This window comes from Magallana gigas, chromosome 1, assembly GCF_963853765.1.
Source record: "Magallana gigas chromosome 1, xbMagGiga1.1, whole genome shotgun sequence".
Lineage (NCBI taxonomy): Eukaryota > Metazoa > Mollusca > Bivalvia > Ostreida > Ostreidae > Magallana > Magallana gigas.
In genome coordinates, this window is record NC_088853.1 from 23438228 (window position 1) to 23457778 (window position 19551).

Genomic DNA, 19551 nt, shown 5'->3' on the forward strand with positions numbered 1-19551 from the left:
CGACGGAATTGCTTACAGAAAAAAAATTCCACGTGTCAACTTTTTATTTTATGAAATAAAAACAAATGGTCTTATGGTTTTTTTTTCTGCTTGTAGTTTTGAATCTGCATAAACTAGATTTGCATTCAGTGTATATTTTCCCTTGGAAATCTTTAACGTTTATATTCAAATACATGTAACAGAGATCAACAGATGTAAACATCATAATGCGTATTTCAGTGTAGACAAAAATATTATAATTATTATTATTTAATGAAAATCTCAAACTTATTTGACTTATAGCGATTGTGTATCAGTTTTATGGAAAATAATCTTGAAAACTTTATCTATTCAATATAAAAAAACAATCTGACACTATATTGTTTTTTTCTTGCATAATCGCTCTAAACAGTATTCTTGATGACTGTTCCTGACAAAGAGCGTAATATACAACTTTTGAATTGATAATGTATAGACATTTAATAAAATTAAACATTGGAACAAATATAATATAATACAAACATTATATCCATAGTTTGTGTATCGTTGCTTTAATAACACACAATGCTGTGCGGTCAAATTCTTATCCCACGCCAACCTACGGTATTCAATTTGTCTGCACTGCCTAGTGAGTTACAGAATTCACGCTTTTAAAAAGGACTCGAATCAATAACACTTTTGATGTTCTTTGTTATAGGGAACTCCAAAAAGTGTAAGATAAATACCTTTTATAAAGAACCACTCCTACTACACATAAGAGTAAAGTGATGAAACCTACGGTGAGTGGTAATGCTATTTTTAAAACTAAATCTTCACTGGGACCTGTAACAATTGAATTTACATTTTATAAAATAAAAAAAAACACCTTGTCAAAAATCAGCTGTTTAATGTTTTATAACAGAATGTATTTACCAGACTTTACAGTTGTAGATCTTGAGGCGAGGATTACAACTGATGTTGAATGATTTGACATTAAGGTTGATGTTGTTTTGCCTTGGAATCTATCAGATATATTTTTACAGAATATGGAGCTAGCTGATAAATTAGAACAGCCTCTGAAGTGGCAGGCGTTCCTTTCACACATTTGACATTCCAAAAATGTTTCTTTTTGTTGTTCGTTTATTTTCCATCCTTTAATAAAACAATGTTTCGTCTCATAACAAAATCTTCATATACAATGACTCAGAGTTAAAAAAAAAAAGTTGTCATAAACAAAGTAATACAAGCAATTTCACAATTTTTTGTAAACTGACCGCTCTTAAAGGTTGTGACTAAAATACCCTTTTCTGTTGAAAATAGTTTATAATGCAAAATACAGAATACTTTTTAATGAACATTAATTAGCCTCGTAATTATGATAAAACGCCTTTATTTAAGTTGTTTGATTTGTAAGGAATGATGGGAAGTTAGAGTACTAGTTTTCTGCCTTTTTGGGGTAAAATAGGCATTTCTAAGTTGTAATAAATTGATTAATGAAGAGCAAGACTGACAAACAATACGTTGTACATGCTATTTAAATCCTTCTCGCTGGCTACTAACCATTACGTCTTCTTAGTTATCGCTTTTTCTATCTTTTATGATAAGCAAATATGTTCTTACAATTTCAAATTTTATTTTGGGATGGTAAATCTATTTTATTTACGATGTTTTTACCAATATTACACATTTACCACCATGTTAACATGACGAATACGGTTTTATTTTTATACCTTACATGGGGGTAAAGTGACTATACATGTAGTTGTAATTTTATCAAAGCCCCATTCATTGTTTATGAAGGGTTACGTTTTTCAACGATCTGTTTATAGAGTTATTCTTATAGTAGTGCCATCTACTCTCATCTAAAGAAATTATTAAAGAAAAAGGTTAATTATATGCAGAATAAGTTAACAGTTCTCTGTCTTATAGCTTTTGCGCAACATGGGAAATATCTCTCCAAATTTAATGAAAACTAAAGTCAAGGAGTGGTTGTACATGATAAGACAAAGGCAAGAGAAAAGTTGTCTCCAAAGAATATATGTTAATTTCATTTTTATACTTAGAAAATCATGAATCTCGTGTTGAAGTAAAGGGAGACAGACTCAATTTGCAGGAATTAATGTATGCAAAATTTTGTCTCAAGTAAAAAAAAATGTACAACGTATAAATGTAGAATGTTTAAATGACAAAACTTTAAAGAAAGTTAATTTTGCAATATTTTTTATCAAATAAATGTAGAACCATAATCATTATAAACATATTACATTGAAATAGATAATATTTATCTGAGCCTCATTGAGTATAGTTACAATAAACAAGTTTAATGAGGGTGTAGAAACATTTTTGCTTTTCAAAATATTGTAGCAATAATACAATTATTTGATATACATGATAGTACCTTGATCAATACTTGTGTACTTTTGTCGTGCCACGCCCACCCAAACAATTTTGATTTGACGTGGTAAACGTTCACAAACCAGAGACGGGTCATTCAGATCGAAATCCCCAAATAAATACGTAGACGGTTGTGATGTTCTTCATTGTTCCATTGATAAACTCCAATTACTTGCAAAACCTGGTGATGCTAGAGGAAAGGGAACAATCGTTAAGCATTTTCAAATAATTATTATTAAATGTATAACTTGATGGTTCACGCCACTTTCAGTTTATCATAATAAAATGCAGTCAATATATAATCTGGGTAAGGATTTAATAGTAATAAACTTACTTATATTTTCACACACTTTATTATATGTTTCAGAACATTTTGTCGGAATAAACCGTATGTCTGAAGATGAACATTGTAAACTTAGACAAGAGCCCATCACATTGAAATGAACTGAAAAAGAAATAAATCGGAGAATAAACTATGCAAGTTGTGTTAAGGTTTGGACCCATCATTCAATAAGTTACAAATAATTTATGACTACAATACATGATCTTTGATCATATCCTAATTTGAATGGGTACCTCCTTGAATTTCATACATGTTGTAAGTATGTTCTCCGCCACAGTCTTCTGAATATATATCTTCAGAGCTATCTTGACATGTATAGTTGCAGTCAGACGATGAAAATCGAATAATAGGGTTTACGTGGATGTTGCTTTCAATGCATAAACAGTTATTCTTCTAGGTAAAATGAGAAAAAAGTAATTTGTATAAATACAGATCAATTTTGATTAAAATAAAAAGCTGATGTAGGTCGGATCCTGTGCAAAACGGAAACATACCTTTACAGCAAACTTGTAACCAGTTTGCTTAGAACACAATTCCTGGCACATTCCAACAGAGCTTATGGTCATAGTCTTCTTCACAATTTTTGGCGTTGATTCGATTGAATCAGAATAGCATCCTTCAAACAAAACACGCAAAATTTAAACTCATATAGGCATTAAAAAATCACAGTTGTAAAGCTGATTGAAAAGAAACAAAGACATAATCAGCGATTGAAAGGTAAAATTGATTTTGAATACTGATGTTTACTGGTTATAAAAGAAAACAAACTTATATTGACCTAATATATTTATCCAGGGAGTCAGTCTACGGTAAAGCCCTGTCCAATATGGCTGATCACTTTTGTCTCTCTCTATAGTCAATCCTTGACCTAAGCAATGATTCTGAGCATCAAACCAACTATGTGGAAAACCATCCGTTGGATTAATATCTGTTCAAAATAGAAACAAAATAAAGTAAACAAAATTTATATTTTGGAGGTTGCTTTAGTTAATTTAAAAAAAAAGAGTTCTTCGAATTTCTTTGTAATAGTTTCAGTACATGAAATAATTAACGAACTATGATTATTTATAAATGTTATTCCTTGGAATACATACAAGATTATTAAATCGTATCTTGAATTGACATACCTGTAAACAGTGTTGTTATCGATAATATAAAAATGCATAATAGGTGCAAGTGATCCATGTATTAAAATTATTCACCTAAAAAGAAAACAAAATAAAAACAATATGTGTACGTAGTTGACAGGGCTATAAAAAATGTTCACGTAACTGAACGTCATTTTTTTTAATTAAAGCAATGAAAGATAAATCACTTATGTCCACATTGATTGATATATTCATTGTAAATAAATACAGTATCTTTAGGGAATAACATAACAAGGAATAACATAACAATTTGCGTACATGTATTTGTTGTTGTTGAATTGAAAAGATCGACCAATACATTAGAACATAGTCAAATTAATATATATATTGACACAGAAATATCACATCTTGGTAATATGATTCGCCGAAAATGTTATTAAGATACCTGATTCCTATTAGGACATAGCTTTAACACCTTCAATATCAAATTTGTTTTAAAAACTCTGATATCAATTTAAAGCATTTTAGAGCAAAAAAGTAGTTTATCAAGAGAAATTATCAAAACTGTTATAACTAAGCAGGAATAATAAATGCAGATGGCATCAATGTCTATCAGGACAATATATTTGTTGAAAATGAAAAAAAGTACAAATACAGTTTCAAAGTGTTTTGTGGAAAGATGTATTTAATCATTTAAAAAAATCATTAATAAATTTTACACGTAAAAGTTTCTTTTTAGAATTGATTTTTATGGATTAAAAGGAAACTCTACAAGAACAGGGACAGGATATTTATTAAAACCTGTCACATCGGAGTTGCATCATCGGGGCGATCCCAGAATATATAGTAAACATAAAGTAGCACGCCAAGGAACACGCAGTAGAGTCAACGCAATGGCATCTTCATTTGTCGCTGTGGGATTGCCTCGAAAATCAAAGAACGTCATGCGATGGCACATACTATAAATATGCACAAAGTACGCGCCGTGACTCTGCGTTCTGATTAACACGCAGTAGAAAAGGAGTGAGGTCGCTGTGAGAGTGCCGTTAGGTCTCCAACAGCGCCATAAGAACCTCGTTGGTGCGCTTATGGAAAACAGCTTATCGTTATGTAGACGCAATGATAAGTCAATTGCACTTGCATAGAGACCTCTGGGAGTCCCTTGGTATGATACTGCGTCTCTATCGTAATCTCACTGCGCATTCATAGCGTTTGTACGAGTTGGTTTTCTGGCTGCGTTTACACAGCGACCCCTGTTAGTGCGTTCATCGCGCTCTTTTGACGTTTCTGTTGCGTTTATAAGCGTTTGTACCGCGCTCCCGTGGTGTTTCTAGTGGGTTGTCAGCCAAACCTCAAAAACTCGAACAATGACTGTTGTACAATAGCAAGCGATGTAGTATTATCAAACTTGATGTAGGCGATTTTGTAAGAAGTAGCATTTGCAAATATTCCAGGTCCTATGGAATTCATATAACGGTTCTTTTTGTTGACTTGACCACTAAGATTTTCCTCTTTCACAAATTGATTAGAAATTAGTTACGTTTCAATTACAAAGTACCTTTGTTCATCAAAACAATTTTTTATCATTCATTTACCGGCGGTAAATTCTTGTTTGTTTCAGATTCCCCATACAATTTTAAAAATTAACATTAACTACCAATTAGTTAAGAACTTATTGTGCATGCATCAGCGCACAGAGCACGCCATGGAAGCGCTGTAAAAACTCTCTGCACGTCATGAGCGCTTAGCGAATACTCAGCGAGAGCGAAGTAAATCACTAAGTAGAACTCTGTGGAAACGCAGCTACACGCCATGGGAGCTCCGTTGAAAGACTTTGGTCGCCGTCAGGACGCCAGGGCATTTTTACCCGTTTAAATTTAAATAAAAACTGTGCATGTTTTCTGACTTTATCTTGCTATCCTACGGCGATTCGATGAATTTTACAACGCCGTGGACACGTCTTGGGAACGCAACTTGGCTTGACAGGGCCTTTAGTACACATTTTACTCTTACATACTGATATTTAAACAGGAAAATTATGTCGAAGTATATTGAGTTTTAAGCTCCTACTGTTAGGCACCAAGATGCATTGAATCTGGGGCTATTATGGAACAGATACCTTAACGTATCATACATAATATCATCATTGTTTGGTAAATAATAAGTCCTGTCAAAAAATAAAAACAAACATTAATTCATTCTCTAGTCGCACAGGTGAAAATGCAAAACAATTAAGTAATGATTCTTAATCTAAGCAATGTCTAATGATACTCAAGATAAAAATAAATGTTCATTATGACAATAAACAATATTATAAAACTAACACAAGATAAATTTGTGTCACTCAGACAGAATACGAATGAACGATAACTTAATGGTAGAGCCAAAGTCATGCAGTTACCTCCCTTGACCTTTTAGTCATTATTTAGTCAACTTAATTGCATAACTGCAGCCTATTAAAATTATTATATACTAAAACATCCAGGTATCAAATAAATAAAATATACCTTGTGTTCGTAACACCGACTTCCTAAATCCCAAAGAAATGATCACCTGAATGTGTCAAACATATATTTCCGTGTATATCGCTAACAAACTGGGGACTTCCCCGTTTAATGTTTATGTAAACATTTCAGATTATTATCAAAAGCGCTTTGGTTGGATTTTACCTATAGCGTCACGATCATTTATGTCAGCTACATTGTACATCATGCATGAATTATACACGCCGCCGTTGTCAAAACTTTATGATTAGTCAACTCCTTTTCTTAGGCAGAGTTATCAGTACTCACTTATGCAATGCCAGAGCTGAAGGATTTCTCAGAACAGTTCATTTTCCCTCAATATTTCCCTCTCTCTCTCTCTCTCTCTCTCTCTCTCTCTCTGAAAAGGAGCGTTAAACCATAGCCTAAAGCTACGGTCCAGAGTACAGCGTTAAAAAATATAATATTTAAAAGTTGCATGTGCTAAGTGTTCATTTAATGTAAATACCGTAAATGTATAATGTACATGTATTACCAACTAACTTGCCAAATAAAGTGATAAATATGAATTCCTTGATTTCTACACCTTTCGATCGGCCATCGACAGTCAATAAAAGAATTGAACGATGGTGTGAAAGAACGAGACGGAAGTGGAGAGATCAAGGTTGTTTGTACATGTGCCTCTTCATTAGGCAAGTGTCCGATTCATTTCTCTTCTGTTGCCCTATCACTTTCGGTGTAAATATATACACTAAAATATTCCCAAACAATTAACAACAGATTTCTTTATTTTACCTGTCTCTGAACCACCGATCACCAGCTCCATACATGTACTCTGGTTTGTTTACATACATAACAAATACAGCTCTTGATCCGCTTTCCGAGTACGGTTAAAGGTTGTTTAATAGAAGAAAGTTTGGGGCGAAGTAAAGCTACAATTACATGTATTAACAGGAGTAAACTAAATGAAGAATTATTTAAATGGTTTATTTGCACAAAATGAGGTATGGTATGATGTAAATCTTTTCAAAAATAGCGTTATTTTTATGCTCAGTAAATTGCCTTAAAGTTTTTTGTACATGTAAGTTTTGTATGCACTGTAGCTTTATATTTACTAACCCACAATTTCTACATAGAGCTAGAGCTACATGTATATATGTATGTACCGTATGTATGTTTTATCACAAGTGTACACTTTCGAAAGATATCCCAATTTCAACAGTCACGAGTACCCATGCGAATTTTTCATTCTCTGATATGTTGTTCTGTCCGTGCATAATTTAGTCTTAGTTAACCAGCAACCAATCAACGGTAAGCAGAATCCACCAATACAAAAAAATTGTGGTTTAGGTGCGTGTATTGTTTATGTACGACGTAGTTGATAGAATTGAACGCGACGCGATCGGAAAAGTCCAACCAAATCGGTTTTAGTAATAGTTTTAGACGTTTTTATCAATGACTAAATTTATCTCTCCTTATTTGTTGGTTTAAATGTAATATGATAGATTATATATCTTTTTGTAAATTTATGTGCAAGTCCAGTGATAATTTTTTTTATGGTGTCTCAATCACTTACGTTAAAACGTATATTAATTTGCATGAAATTACGTTCAAAATTGTTGTTGTACTTATGAAGCAATTTTTGTTCTTGGTGATAGGAAAAATGAATTGACAGGAATATATTCATAAAAAATTGCAAAATTTAAACATTTTAAAAAAGCTGTGTTCGGACTATTTACGTTTTCTTAAATCCTTTTTTCATTCAGAAACCCATTCAGAAAAATACCACTGACACTGAAAGCAGACGATACATGTGTATTTAGAATATATAAGGGACAGGAATTACATGCAGTAAGATAGTAAGCTAAAAACAAGTCTGCTTCACACTTTAATTCACTTATAAACCCCAAAAGAAAACCCAGAATAAACCAAATGTAAAGTTTTTAAACTTTTTTTGAAAGGACTAAGTGCGGTTTTATGCAATTTTTGCCCCCCAAAATCAAAGTTTCAGAGAGAGCTTTAAAAAAGGGTGAAAGATAGCTAAAATCATATTGGAAATAAAGGTGTAAAAGGTTATCACCACAGTGACGTCATAATGTAGAAATGACGTCATGAATATTGCATTATTTTGATAAATTGATGTTTTGTAGCAAAATATGGGTGTTTTCCGATGGTTTTTCGACTGGGAAACATCGAGCACAGGCTTGCTCAAGTACCATTTTTTAGTATGATATGTATACCTATCTGCAGAAAAACATATGTTAAAATCGCACTTGAGCAGACCTGCGCTCGATACTTCCGAATGCAAAATATAGAGCAAAAATGAGAATATCGTCATTTGTTTGCAAATTTGAGGGAATGAGGTCATTTAAGTGACGTCATAGATAAACAGCGAGTGAGCAATGATGACTAAAATCAAGATTAAAGTAATAGGCATCCTCTTTACAATGATTTGTGAAGATTTCATTTTTATACGATACTATTTAAAAATTGGTTGAAATCGGGCGCAGATATTTGATCATACCGCACATAGTCCTTTGAACCATACACGTTTTTAGGAGATTGTTGGTTGTTGGAAAATTGCGTTTTAAAAGATGATTTACAAATGCTATTATATAAATAAAACCGCTTCGCGTCGGTTGACAATGGTGTTCTCGGGGTGTCAATTTCAACTGTGCAAAGAGCAGAACGAATTTCATTCACAATTAAAATCATTAACATTCTAATCCAAAAAGGACCCTATCTTTACTGAGCACTAATTTTATGGTACTTCGAGGTACATTTTGTAGTAAGATAGATCTGCTTTTCGATGTTAACAAGAAAAGAGAAAGAGTTTCTTTACTATGCATTTTTATCACAAATTGACAGAAGTTATTAAAGAAAGAAAACCAATGGTGTCGACATAAATACCGTCTATTATTTTTTAATTCGCTGGGAGAATAACAATGACATCAAAGTCGGTATCTCTTCTTATTGCACTAAAATTATCCAACTTTGATATGTATCTTTGTTAATTTCTCTTCTATTTCTATGGTTTAATCTGCGATATAAATTTCTTTTTTTCCCAGCTGTCCATACACTCTAAACATGGAATAAACATAAAAAATACTATCTTGATTTGATTACGAAACTAAATGTACAATAGGAAAAAATGTTACAATTGCTCTTATTTTGCACTTTTAGGAAAATATAACCAGTACAATTGTATCTCCTTAAGTCTAAGGTAAAAGTCAATTACATTAATACTGATTTCTCGTATATCAATCGTTATCTGAAGAATAATGCCACAAACGCATTATCAAGCCTGATGTCCTTTTAGGCATATGTTATAGTTTTATTAGACCCCTTTTTTTAATAATGATATATTTTGAAAGCAGATATGAAAAAAACGGTTGCTGTTTTATTAGAAGACTTTTTATCTGGATATCAGGTGCAAAAGAAAATAAGTAAAATTAAAACTTATTTTGGTTTCAAGAATGAAAATGTTCAAGCATACAATGTTCATCCATCATTTTCTATATTGAATATATCAAAGGGTTTATGATACGGTTTATACCAAAAAAAGAGAAAAAAATATAAAAAAGAAGAAATAATGATAAAAATAAAGTCGTCTTCTACAAAAAAAAAAACCCGTTTCTTAGAATAGCATGAACCCCATGTATTGCTAAGAGAGGCAAACTCATTAGGCATACATTTACGCTATGTCAAAATTACTCTGTATTTGGTTCCGAGTATTCCATCTAAAAGATATTTTGGTAATGATTTCACTGAGCGAAAATAAATGCAAAATAATAACAATTTACACATGTTGCCGAACCATTGTAATGCTTCGGCAAACTTTGTTGTGTTAAAATGTTAAAATGTTATGTTTCTGAGTTTCAAAAAGTGTTAATTAACATTTTCAAAATAACCTGTGTAATTTTATAAAATATGTATGAAACTCTTATGGTATTTTCAACGATCATAAAATTTCAGATCTACCTTGATCTATTCTTTTGTAAACTTGCCGTGCAACGCCCACCCAAACTATTTGAAATTGGTAAGACCAGCATGCAAAGTGTGGATTAATGAGTACATGAATGACATATCCCTGCAGATAATGAGGCAGGTGTGAATTTTTACATTGTTCCATTGAACTACTGCAATTGCTGGCATATCCATCATCTGGTATGCCTAGAAAAACGTTAATATAGAAATGCCTTTGGAAATGATAATCCAAAATGTTTAACTGTGTCCCTGAAATGTTCGAAATATTATTTATTATATTGCATGCAATGTTAAACAAAATTGATGATAAAACAAAACCAAACTCTCTCTAATTTCCACAAATTGTCTCTAAATTCGTGGAACAATCTTGCGCAATGAACTGCGTGTTTTCATATGAGCATACTTAGGCACTTTTTTGTCAATGTCAAATTTACTTAAAAAGAAAAAAAAAAAGAGTGTTTAGTATAGAATTCAATTTTTAATGATCATAAGACAACACTTTAAATATTGAGCTTATAATTATACGTACATGTATGAAGTACGTTCTTGCAATTCAAATTTGCTATTAATATGCTGTGAACACGTTTCTACCACATTCTCCTGAATGAGTGACGTTTGTGTAACCTTCACATTTATAGTTGCAAGCAGAAGGTATATTTTCATTAAAGGGGTTTAAAGAAACGTTCATTCATAAACAGCTAATCATCTACGTAGATAAAAGGAAAGTAATTCTATTATATTCACACAGGTAAACATTAATTTAACCTTAACATTTTAAAAGACATTTTTTCTCTATTTAATCCATGACCCAAGCATTGTTTCTAGGCATCAAACAAATTTTGTGAAGCTATTAGCTTGATGAAAAAATAACAATGACAAACCGTAAATCATCGCAAAAATCCATAGAACAAAATACTATTACAAAGCAGAGCATCACTGACCTCCAAATAGATAGAGGTAGTATCAGGTGCCTAGGAGGAGTGAGCGTCCTCTGCTGACCGGTCACACCCTCCGTGTGCTCTTTGTCGTAATCGGCAAAAAATCGGAAAAGTCCGTAGACATTTAGGTGATTAATAATGGTCTAACAATTAGTATGTTAAACGTCAGTCAGCATGCGACCCAGTGGAAGATTGTATTTGCTGATAAGGTCGTTGTTTCGACCATAGAACTTAAGAAAAGATTTGTGATTTCACGGATTTACATGCAACTCAGACTCTATATGCTTTCTTTACACCCACGCGTTCAGGTGATAAAGGAATATTGCAACATAAGTAAGGAAAGTTGACAATAGAACAATTAAAGTCATCGCGTTTATCATAAAGTTTTTTGGTTAGGTTACCATCAATGTCCATGATCATTTAAATACCCAAATATAAAACTGATGATGCAGACTCTGTGGTCTCTTTAAATTCAAGTTCACTGGGATACATCGAGTCGACGTAAGTATGAAAATAACAATTGTTAATTGATGATACCCGAATGTTGAGCTGAGGGCCACAGCGAGTGATTAATTTTTTTCACGTTCAAGTTTTTGAATAAATTTTGATTCATAAGAATACAAAATAAAATCGACTAACAATGGGGCACAATTGGTACAATGTACCCATGGACATTCCAACAGATTGTTGGAAGATTTGATTTCCAAAAACTACATAAATGTCGTCTATCAGAAACTCAAGCATCTTTTCAATGTCAACTTCAGAGTACTGTGTGTGCAATCAGAATGGTTTTTACCAAAATAATTGTTTAGATTTCCAATGACAAGGTAAGCATTTTTACGACTTCCATTTTTGTTGAAGAAACAATTGTCGATGATATTGAAAAGCCTATTTTTAATATGTTTAAGATTTTTGATATCAGCTCAAATTTAAACAAAATGTATAAAAGTTCATTTAGGAGAAACAACTGGAAAATGGTTGAATGTTAAATGTTCATTCTTAAAATGCTCCTCGTATCCTTATGCATTAAGTCATTAAAATCAATTTTGATTTACCTTACCTGTAAGACGTGTTGTTGTCAATAATAATAAAAGTTATGTGGTATGACTGATCCTTGATTTGTTTTAATAATCTGCGGTCTACAAAGGTATCACATACGTACATTTATTTATAACGCTATAGATTTGTTTAATGTGTGAAAAACTGTATAAAAAATTAGCTGTACTAAAAACATACCGTGCATAGGACAAACACCCCCAGAATGATAACGTGTTGCTATATAAACACAACAATCCATCAGAAAAGACCGGATATGAGAGTTCTAAAATTTACTTCCTTGATTATTATCAAGTCTACAATTTCCCCATTTTTGGATTATTCAAAAGGGTCCATGTAAGTTCTAAGTTTTAAAAAGAGATGTATGTAATATCCAGTGTTATATCTTTAAAATATTGTAATACAATTTAACCATCAGCCAATCTTTTTATTTTATTTTCTGATTAAACAAACTGATAGGTTATACATATACATCTACATATAGCTTTCTATGCATACAATGCGTACTGCATTATTAGATTATGCATATGTCAAGTTCACTAAATGTGCATTTATTTAACGTATTCTGAAGTTTTAGACACAAACTCATTATATAGCTGCCGTTGGGGAAATACGCGATGATATATCACCATTTATAGTAATTGTTTCGTTTTGCTCTATGAAAGGATATAAAAAGTAATAAAAATCTGCCACAAATCATTTTAAGGTCTATCAGCGTTGCTTTTAAGTAATATTCTGAAAGTATTTTTAAAGGGAAGCGATATCGTTAGTTGAATAGCTTATGATTTAGCTTTTCTCTCTCTTTTTTTTTTGGTAAATGTATTGTTACAAAATAGTACTTCTACGTACATGTATACACATCTCGTACATCCTACTATAACGGTATATGTTTTGTTAATTTCCTAGTACTTGCGTTTTTGCAGTGCTCCTATGGTTTTACATTTAGTCAGGCTTCCTGTTGATATATCCGCGTTTAATTAAAAGTCAATTCCGTTAAGGGAAATATTTTTTTTAAAAATCACTAAAATAAGCTTTTCATCAATTTCTGGTTTCAGTGTGTTTTTGTACTTACACATTCTTGATACATGTACTTCCCATGAGTTAGCTTCCCTAAATCATAATGATCTTTCAGTGTTTTTCTTTTATGCGTGACACAAATATCGTTGAATATTTTCTCCATCTGTTCGCATTTTTTCAGCTTTTTGGTAAGTAAAATTTGCTATTTCTAGTACTACATGAACAATATAGTACAAAATTGTACACTTGTCTGTTTAATTCATTATAACGTTATAATGATTTGCAATGCTAGATATTAGATATTATTAAGATGCAATCCTTGGTGTTGTGATACTTTTTTGATAAACAAAATCACCGTTTGTGTAATTTCATTTTCTGAATTCCTTACACCTTTTGTTCTAACATTTTAATGCAATGAACAACTTTGGGATTCATTATTGAAAAAAAGCTGCGTAAAGAGTCGCAACTAACTGGGTATCATAAGTGACATTTGTAAAACAAGGTGTCATGAATGTTTATTCTTATAATGAATTTAAAATGTTTATGATCGATGGTTGTTTTTTTAACAATTTTTTTTTCTGAAAACAAAATAAGTAATTAGAATATTTTTTTATCTACTATTCAGGTAAAATGGGACACAAATTTTCCGATTAGAAATATCCCCTCTCTTATTACTTTGAAATCATTTTTATTCGTAATAGTCATTGTTCATTGGGACGTAATTTCATTAATTTTGTAGTGTAATCGGGATAATTTTAATTAATATTAAGATATTATTGTGTCGTGGGGATGTAAATTCGTGGGCAAGTGTTACCCACGAATATTGATCACCCACGAACAATAATGATTCACCAGTATTGTTTAACGATTATTTGCATTTATCAGTTATATATAACATAATTTCAGGCTGTCGGTGTACGTTTTATGGTGTAGACGGCAGTGACGAATGTGCACACTGTCGCGATGTAAACAACTGTTTCCATATAAATGAAACATGTATTGAATGTGGATCTGGTAAGCAAAAAAAAACCCTGGGAAAAAGCACCTGTGTATGGATTAAACATGTATTAAAATATAAGCACATGAACTAACTTGAAATTGTCTTCAAGAGAATAAAATAGCTTTGTTTAAAATTAATCTAAAATTTATATATATATATATATACTAGTATACATGTATGTGTTTGTAACAAATTTTTTTTGGTCATACTTTTTCTGCTAAAAGACAAAGGGGTGGGGGGCATGTTGTTATATAGCAATTGAACTAAATAAATGTTATTGTACCTCATTACGTTACATAGGTTAAAGGAAGTGTTTTTATTTTTTGACTCTTATACAACCATTTGAAAGTTAAATGGTGTGTAGATGTGACCTAGATATTCAGTTTCTATTTTCAGTCGTAAGCAAAATGGTTTTGGACACCTTTACATGATTTCCTTTACGAAAAACAAATTAAAAGTAGCAAATCCAAAGAAATTTTTTCAATCTTATAAGTTCAAACATTAATCCTAGTAATGCTAAAATAGTAAGTAAAAGATATGCTCTGTATACAAGTATATATATTCTTTAATGATGTAATAATTTTTGACAATATATATAAAAACAGATATACATGGGTTTTTTTATCGACTAATAACTGTACACCAACTAATATTTGTGACATCTCACAAGTCCTGTGGTAATAATATTGTGCATCACATTAACAGGCTCTCATAGGCTTATATTGTTAGATTGATAGTAAAAAAAAACTAACATAGGCACGAAGTAAAACTTCAGAGCTCTTGGCTCTTTTGAAGAAAAAAAATAAGCAATATCTATCAATCACAAAATTGCAAGAATTGTGACTTTTAATGTTTCTTGCAGAGGACGATCTTTCAAGTACAACCCTGATTGTTTTGATCTGCATCCTTTCTACTCTTTTGGTAACTACATGGCTGTTGGTCGGAATCTATGCTTTTCTCAAACGTCGACGCGGAAGCCTACGCTTTAACGAAACACACGGGGCTGTAGATATTCATGTAGACGACCAGGACGTACCGCATCATTATGATGAGGTACAGGACATTGATGGATGTTATACTTTTCTAGATCGTTCTGCACAGGAAACACACTATGAGGATGTAAACAAAATATAATGGAACGTTGAGACAAGCTTGGATCTGGGATTCTATATTACAGACTTTAATGATAATATGTTTTACGGTGTGACCGTTAGGGTGAGCGCAGAAGGAACTATATCATTCCTGATCTTTGTTATTTGCAACCCGGGGACTTGCCCAAACCTGAAACTTTGGTTTTCTCTCGAAAAAGTTACCCCCGCAAGGAACCCAGTTATCAAACTGATATACAAATTGTCACGCCCTAGACCAATATACATAAACAAACTACCACTAAGCATTAATTAAATGTAAAACAGACTTATTTAAATATTTTGATAAATGCAAATCCGTTTAAGTTTATTTTTTTATGCACAACCATGTACAACTGTATTATCATTCCTTTACTTTTTAAAATGATCATTAAAATCAATAAACCAAAAAAAATGCTTAACTATGTTATTTCTCATTTTGTTCCTTTTTATAATCTTTCTCTGTAACATCAGTTTTGTTTTTAGTTTTTGCATGCTATATATGCTTGGTAGACATGTGCCCTCCCTCCCCCTTTTTTAGTGTATGAAATTCATATATTATTTATAAGGTTTGACCGTATATACGACTTACTTAAAGATTTTTAAACACTTCCAAATTTAATGGTTTGACTATATTTATGCAATATCTACATAATTTTTTGAACTGTTTATCTTTTATATTTATTCCTTTTTATTTAGTTCAAAATGTACTATTATTTATTTCCTTCCTCCTCAAATACTTACCTGCCTACTGTACATGCACAATTAGCTTAAAAAGGGATCGTTATGACAGTAAAGTATGGTTCTTGCTAGTATATATCTATATAATTTAATTCTGGTTGTAACGCGCTTTTTGATAGGCTAAAAAATTATTTTATATTGTATAGAGAATGTTGGCTACGTCATAGTAAGACTAACGTCAAAAACGTATTAATACGCCTGACGTTACGTTTGAATTTTGTACAATTTAACGTCATTTTAAAGGTCAAATGGCCGTTTTTATCCACAATGAAGAGTAACAAATTTAAATTATATGCAATAAATTCAATATTTATTAGTTTTATACGATATAAAATGGTTTGGGGCAGTTTACGCTTTATACACTGCGAAGCGGTTCATGAAAAAGCTTAAACTGTCGCCAGGTGGCGATTTAACACATTTGTGCACCGATTTGTCTCCAAATTGTCCTGATTTGTAATATCTGATGGATAAAGACATTGTCCTTTACACATTGTCATGTACACATTTTGATTTTCGATAATCTAAATTTTGGTAAAGAAGAGTACTGTTATATTTAATTCTGAATGTTTGTTTTCCGTCTGTAAATAATACTTTAAATAATTACAAGCATATTTTCTGGAATCGTTAAGAAAGTTAGTACTGTTGTTTAAATCACTGATAAAAACTCGATGAAGACTGTTTGAATCTTTTCTTTGCTATCGTGGATTCTAAACTATTAAATGATTATAACAAACAAACGGTTATTCGAAATCAAAATTCCAAAGAAAAAACATAACAGGAGCAGAGCAAACACGGACCTCTAAGAAATATTAGAGGTAGGATCAGTTGTCATGGAGGAGTGAGCATCCTCTGCTGACCGGTCAAACCCGCTGTGTGCTCTTTGTCGTTATCAGGAAAACGTAAAAGTCCGTAGACAATTCGGTAATTAATAATGGTCTAACAATACGTACGAAACTCGTCAGTCGGCTACAGATCTAGCTGAAGATTGTATTTGCTGCCAGCAATAGAACTTGCGCAATGATGACTTCATCGAGACTGTTGATAATTTTGTTTAATGAATTTGTTTGTCAGTAGCTTGCCTCGTCTTAGAAACTGTTCATACGTAGAGCATGCCCTTGCGTATTGACAAAAACGAAGAAAATAAAGTTTGCAGTCTTTGCTGGGACCAACTATCAACGAAAAATTACGAAAAAGTGCCTAGCATCATGCAATCGTTGGTGCATTTTGGATCAGACATGCATAATTCCAGCACTTATTCCAATGTAAATACTAGCGTCCGAGGGTGCTAGGAATAATAGTCTAAATCAATATTACAATGATAAACATTAAAGTAATTTTACAACAATGTAAACATAAGAAAAACGATAACTGTTAAAAAGTTGACGCAGATTTTTCTTTCCCAACCAACATGTTTACTTTATGTAAGTCAAGTGCTAGACATAACTAGATTTGGTGAGAAGACGGACTTAGAGTATGATAAGAAATGATAAGCAGATAGTTTGATTTGTTTTGTTCTTTAGGTGATTAAAATAATCTGCTTGTTTCTGATAAAATGACTTTAAAATCCAATTAAAATAGGTCTTTAGCTCGCCTGTTAAGCGTTTGAAATTGAATCAGACAAGGAAGAGGTCGGACACACAACATATTTTTCCTTTTGTTTTAGCACTTTTTCAAGAGACTGTATATCATATTTATATTTGAAAACTTTGAACAAACTGTTAATTCTTTATATCAAAATGTTCATTGATTGTAACTTCAAATGCTTGACAAGTGTTTTATCATTGAGACATGTATATTGTCCTAAAGTTGATATGTATGCTTAGGCTAAGGTTTGTTGTAAAAAAAATCACATTACTTGTTTGAATGTCAAAAACTCTGTAAATGAAAGGAAGTTATAAGAAATGAAATTTATCTAAAAACAAGGATTCTAGTTTTATCTTTTTAGAACAAGTATCGTCCTGATTCGTATGTCTATGAATATCGTTAAACTCAATAATCTTCTTCCTGAAAATATCAGCCTTCAAAATTTCAGAAAAAATGCAACAGGCAAACAAACTAGGCACATGTCTTTATGCTTCTTTTCTTATCAACATTTTACCTCTTGTTAAATTTAAGATCTTGCAACGAAAATCTCACTAGCATAATGGCGGTTCCAATGACACTAACGTTGGTCATCTTGTGTTTTATAGCACAAAATTCCGCCCTTCTCTTCCACGGGGACAACAATCCAGGACAAGCCACAACCATTGGACCACTAGGTAAAGATGTCACGCTCTCCCTTCTGGTAAACGATTTTTTGGATCTGAAAGCCCGAGTCATAAGCCAAGAGCACGAAATCCAAATCCTAAAGAACCAAAGAGCGTCTGAGGATAATGTAACTGCTGGTACTGTAAATAAGCTTATGTCAGAATATGTAGATATTAAAGCTGCATTTGGACTTATAAAACAAGAGTTTGACCAAAACAACAACCAAACAGGACTTCAAGCTCTCAAAGCGAGACAAGACAATATGGCACAATCTATCCGATATTTAACACTATCTCTGCAAGGTCACGAAATGCATGATGAGGAGACAAATAGGACAATTTATCACGAAATTGGACAGCTAAATTCCAAATTGGTAAACGAAAACCACGTTTTGAATGAGGAGATTCTAAATTTAACAAACCGTGTGTCTGCAGAGTTCAACGCTCTTTTAACAGCACATGAGGCAAAACTCGCCACTTTAGGATCAGAAATAGCCAAACAGAAAACGAAATTAAACAATTTGAACAACACGCTTCTTATGTTTCATATTGGGGACCATAGTGAGTATAACGGCTTGGGGTAATAAATGTCTTTTTATTTTTGATTACGAACTTAGATTTAAGAAAAATCTGATCTGAATGTCTAATCAGTAATACTTTTATTCTCGTAAATCTCTGCATTGATTTTAGAAATTCGACTAGTCGGGGGAGATTCAAATTCTGGCAGAGTGGAGATTTTGTATCTCGGACAGTGGGGGACAGTGTGTGACGATGATTTTGACAGCAATGATGCTAAAGTTGTGTGTCGAATGCTCGGAAAAGCAACATGAGTATAAATGATTATATTAGACGTCTTTCGATTTTTCAAAATCAATGCTTACAACAATAGAAAATAGGTTAATAATGTAAAATCGACAATTAGAAAAAAATATATTTCAGAAAGATGTTTAATAGATTAGATAGAATAAAAATCAAATTGAGCACTCATGATCATTTAATATTTTTATAGGGATTTGGGTGTAGATGATTGATTTGTTACTTTGTTGCACAGTTTATTTAAGATACATTTTTTATTCATGTATCTTGTAAATTTATACTCAGTTGCAATACAAGTATTTGACGTCAAATGTGACACTATTGACTAAGAACGTTATTGTCTAAAAATAGCCATGA

At 32.1% G+C, this 19551-nt stretch overlaps 1 protein-coding gene across 1 annotated transcript; it reads left to right on the top strand.

The window, feature by feature from the left end:
• Positions 1–18258: 18258 nt before the first annotated feature.
• Positions 18259–19450, top strand: LOC117688245 (uncharacterized). The gene is made up of 2 exons (XM_066088848.1): positions 18259–18939; positions 19069–19450. Exons 1-2 carry the CDS (start codon positions 18276–18278, stop codon positions 19206–19208), a joined length of 804 nt encoding a protein of 267 aa, XP_065944920.1. The 5' UTR covers positions 18259–18275; the 3' UTR covers positions 19209–19450.
• Positions 19451–19551: the final 101 nt, after the last annotated feature.

What these genes read in the sequence shown, in the direction of transcription:
- LOC117688245 (XM_066088848.1), top strand. Translation starts at nt 18,276, where the DNA reads ATGGCGGTTCCAATGACACTAACGTTGGTCATCTTGTGTTTTATAGCA. An exon ending in GTTTCATATTGGGGACCATA is followed by an intron (nt 18,940 to 19,068) that starts GTGAGTATAACG and finishes CATTGATTTTAG; the next exon opens with AAATTCGACTAGTCGGGGGA.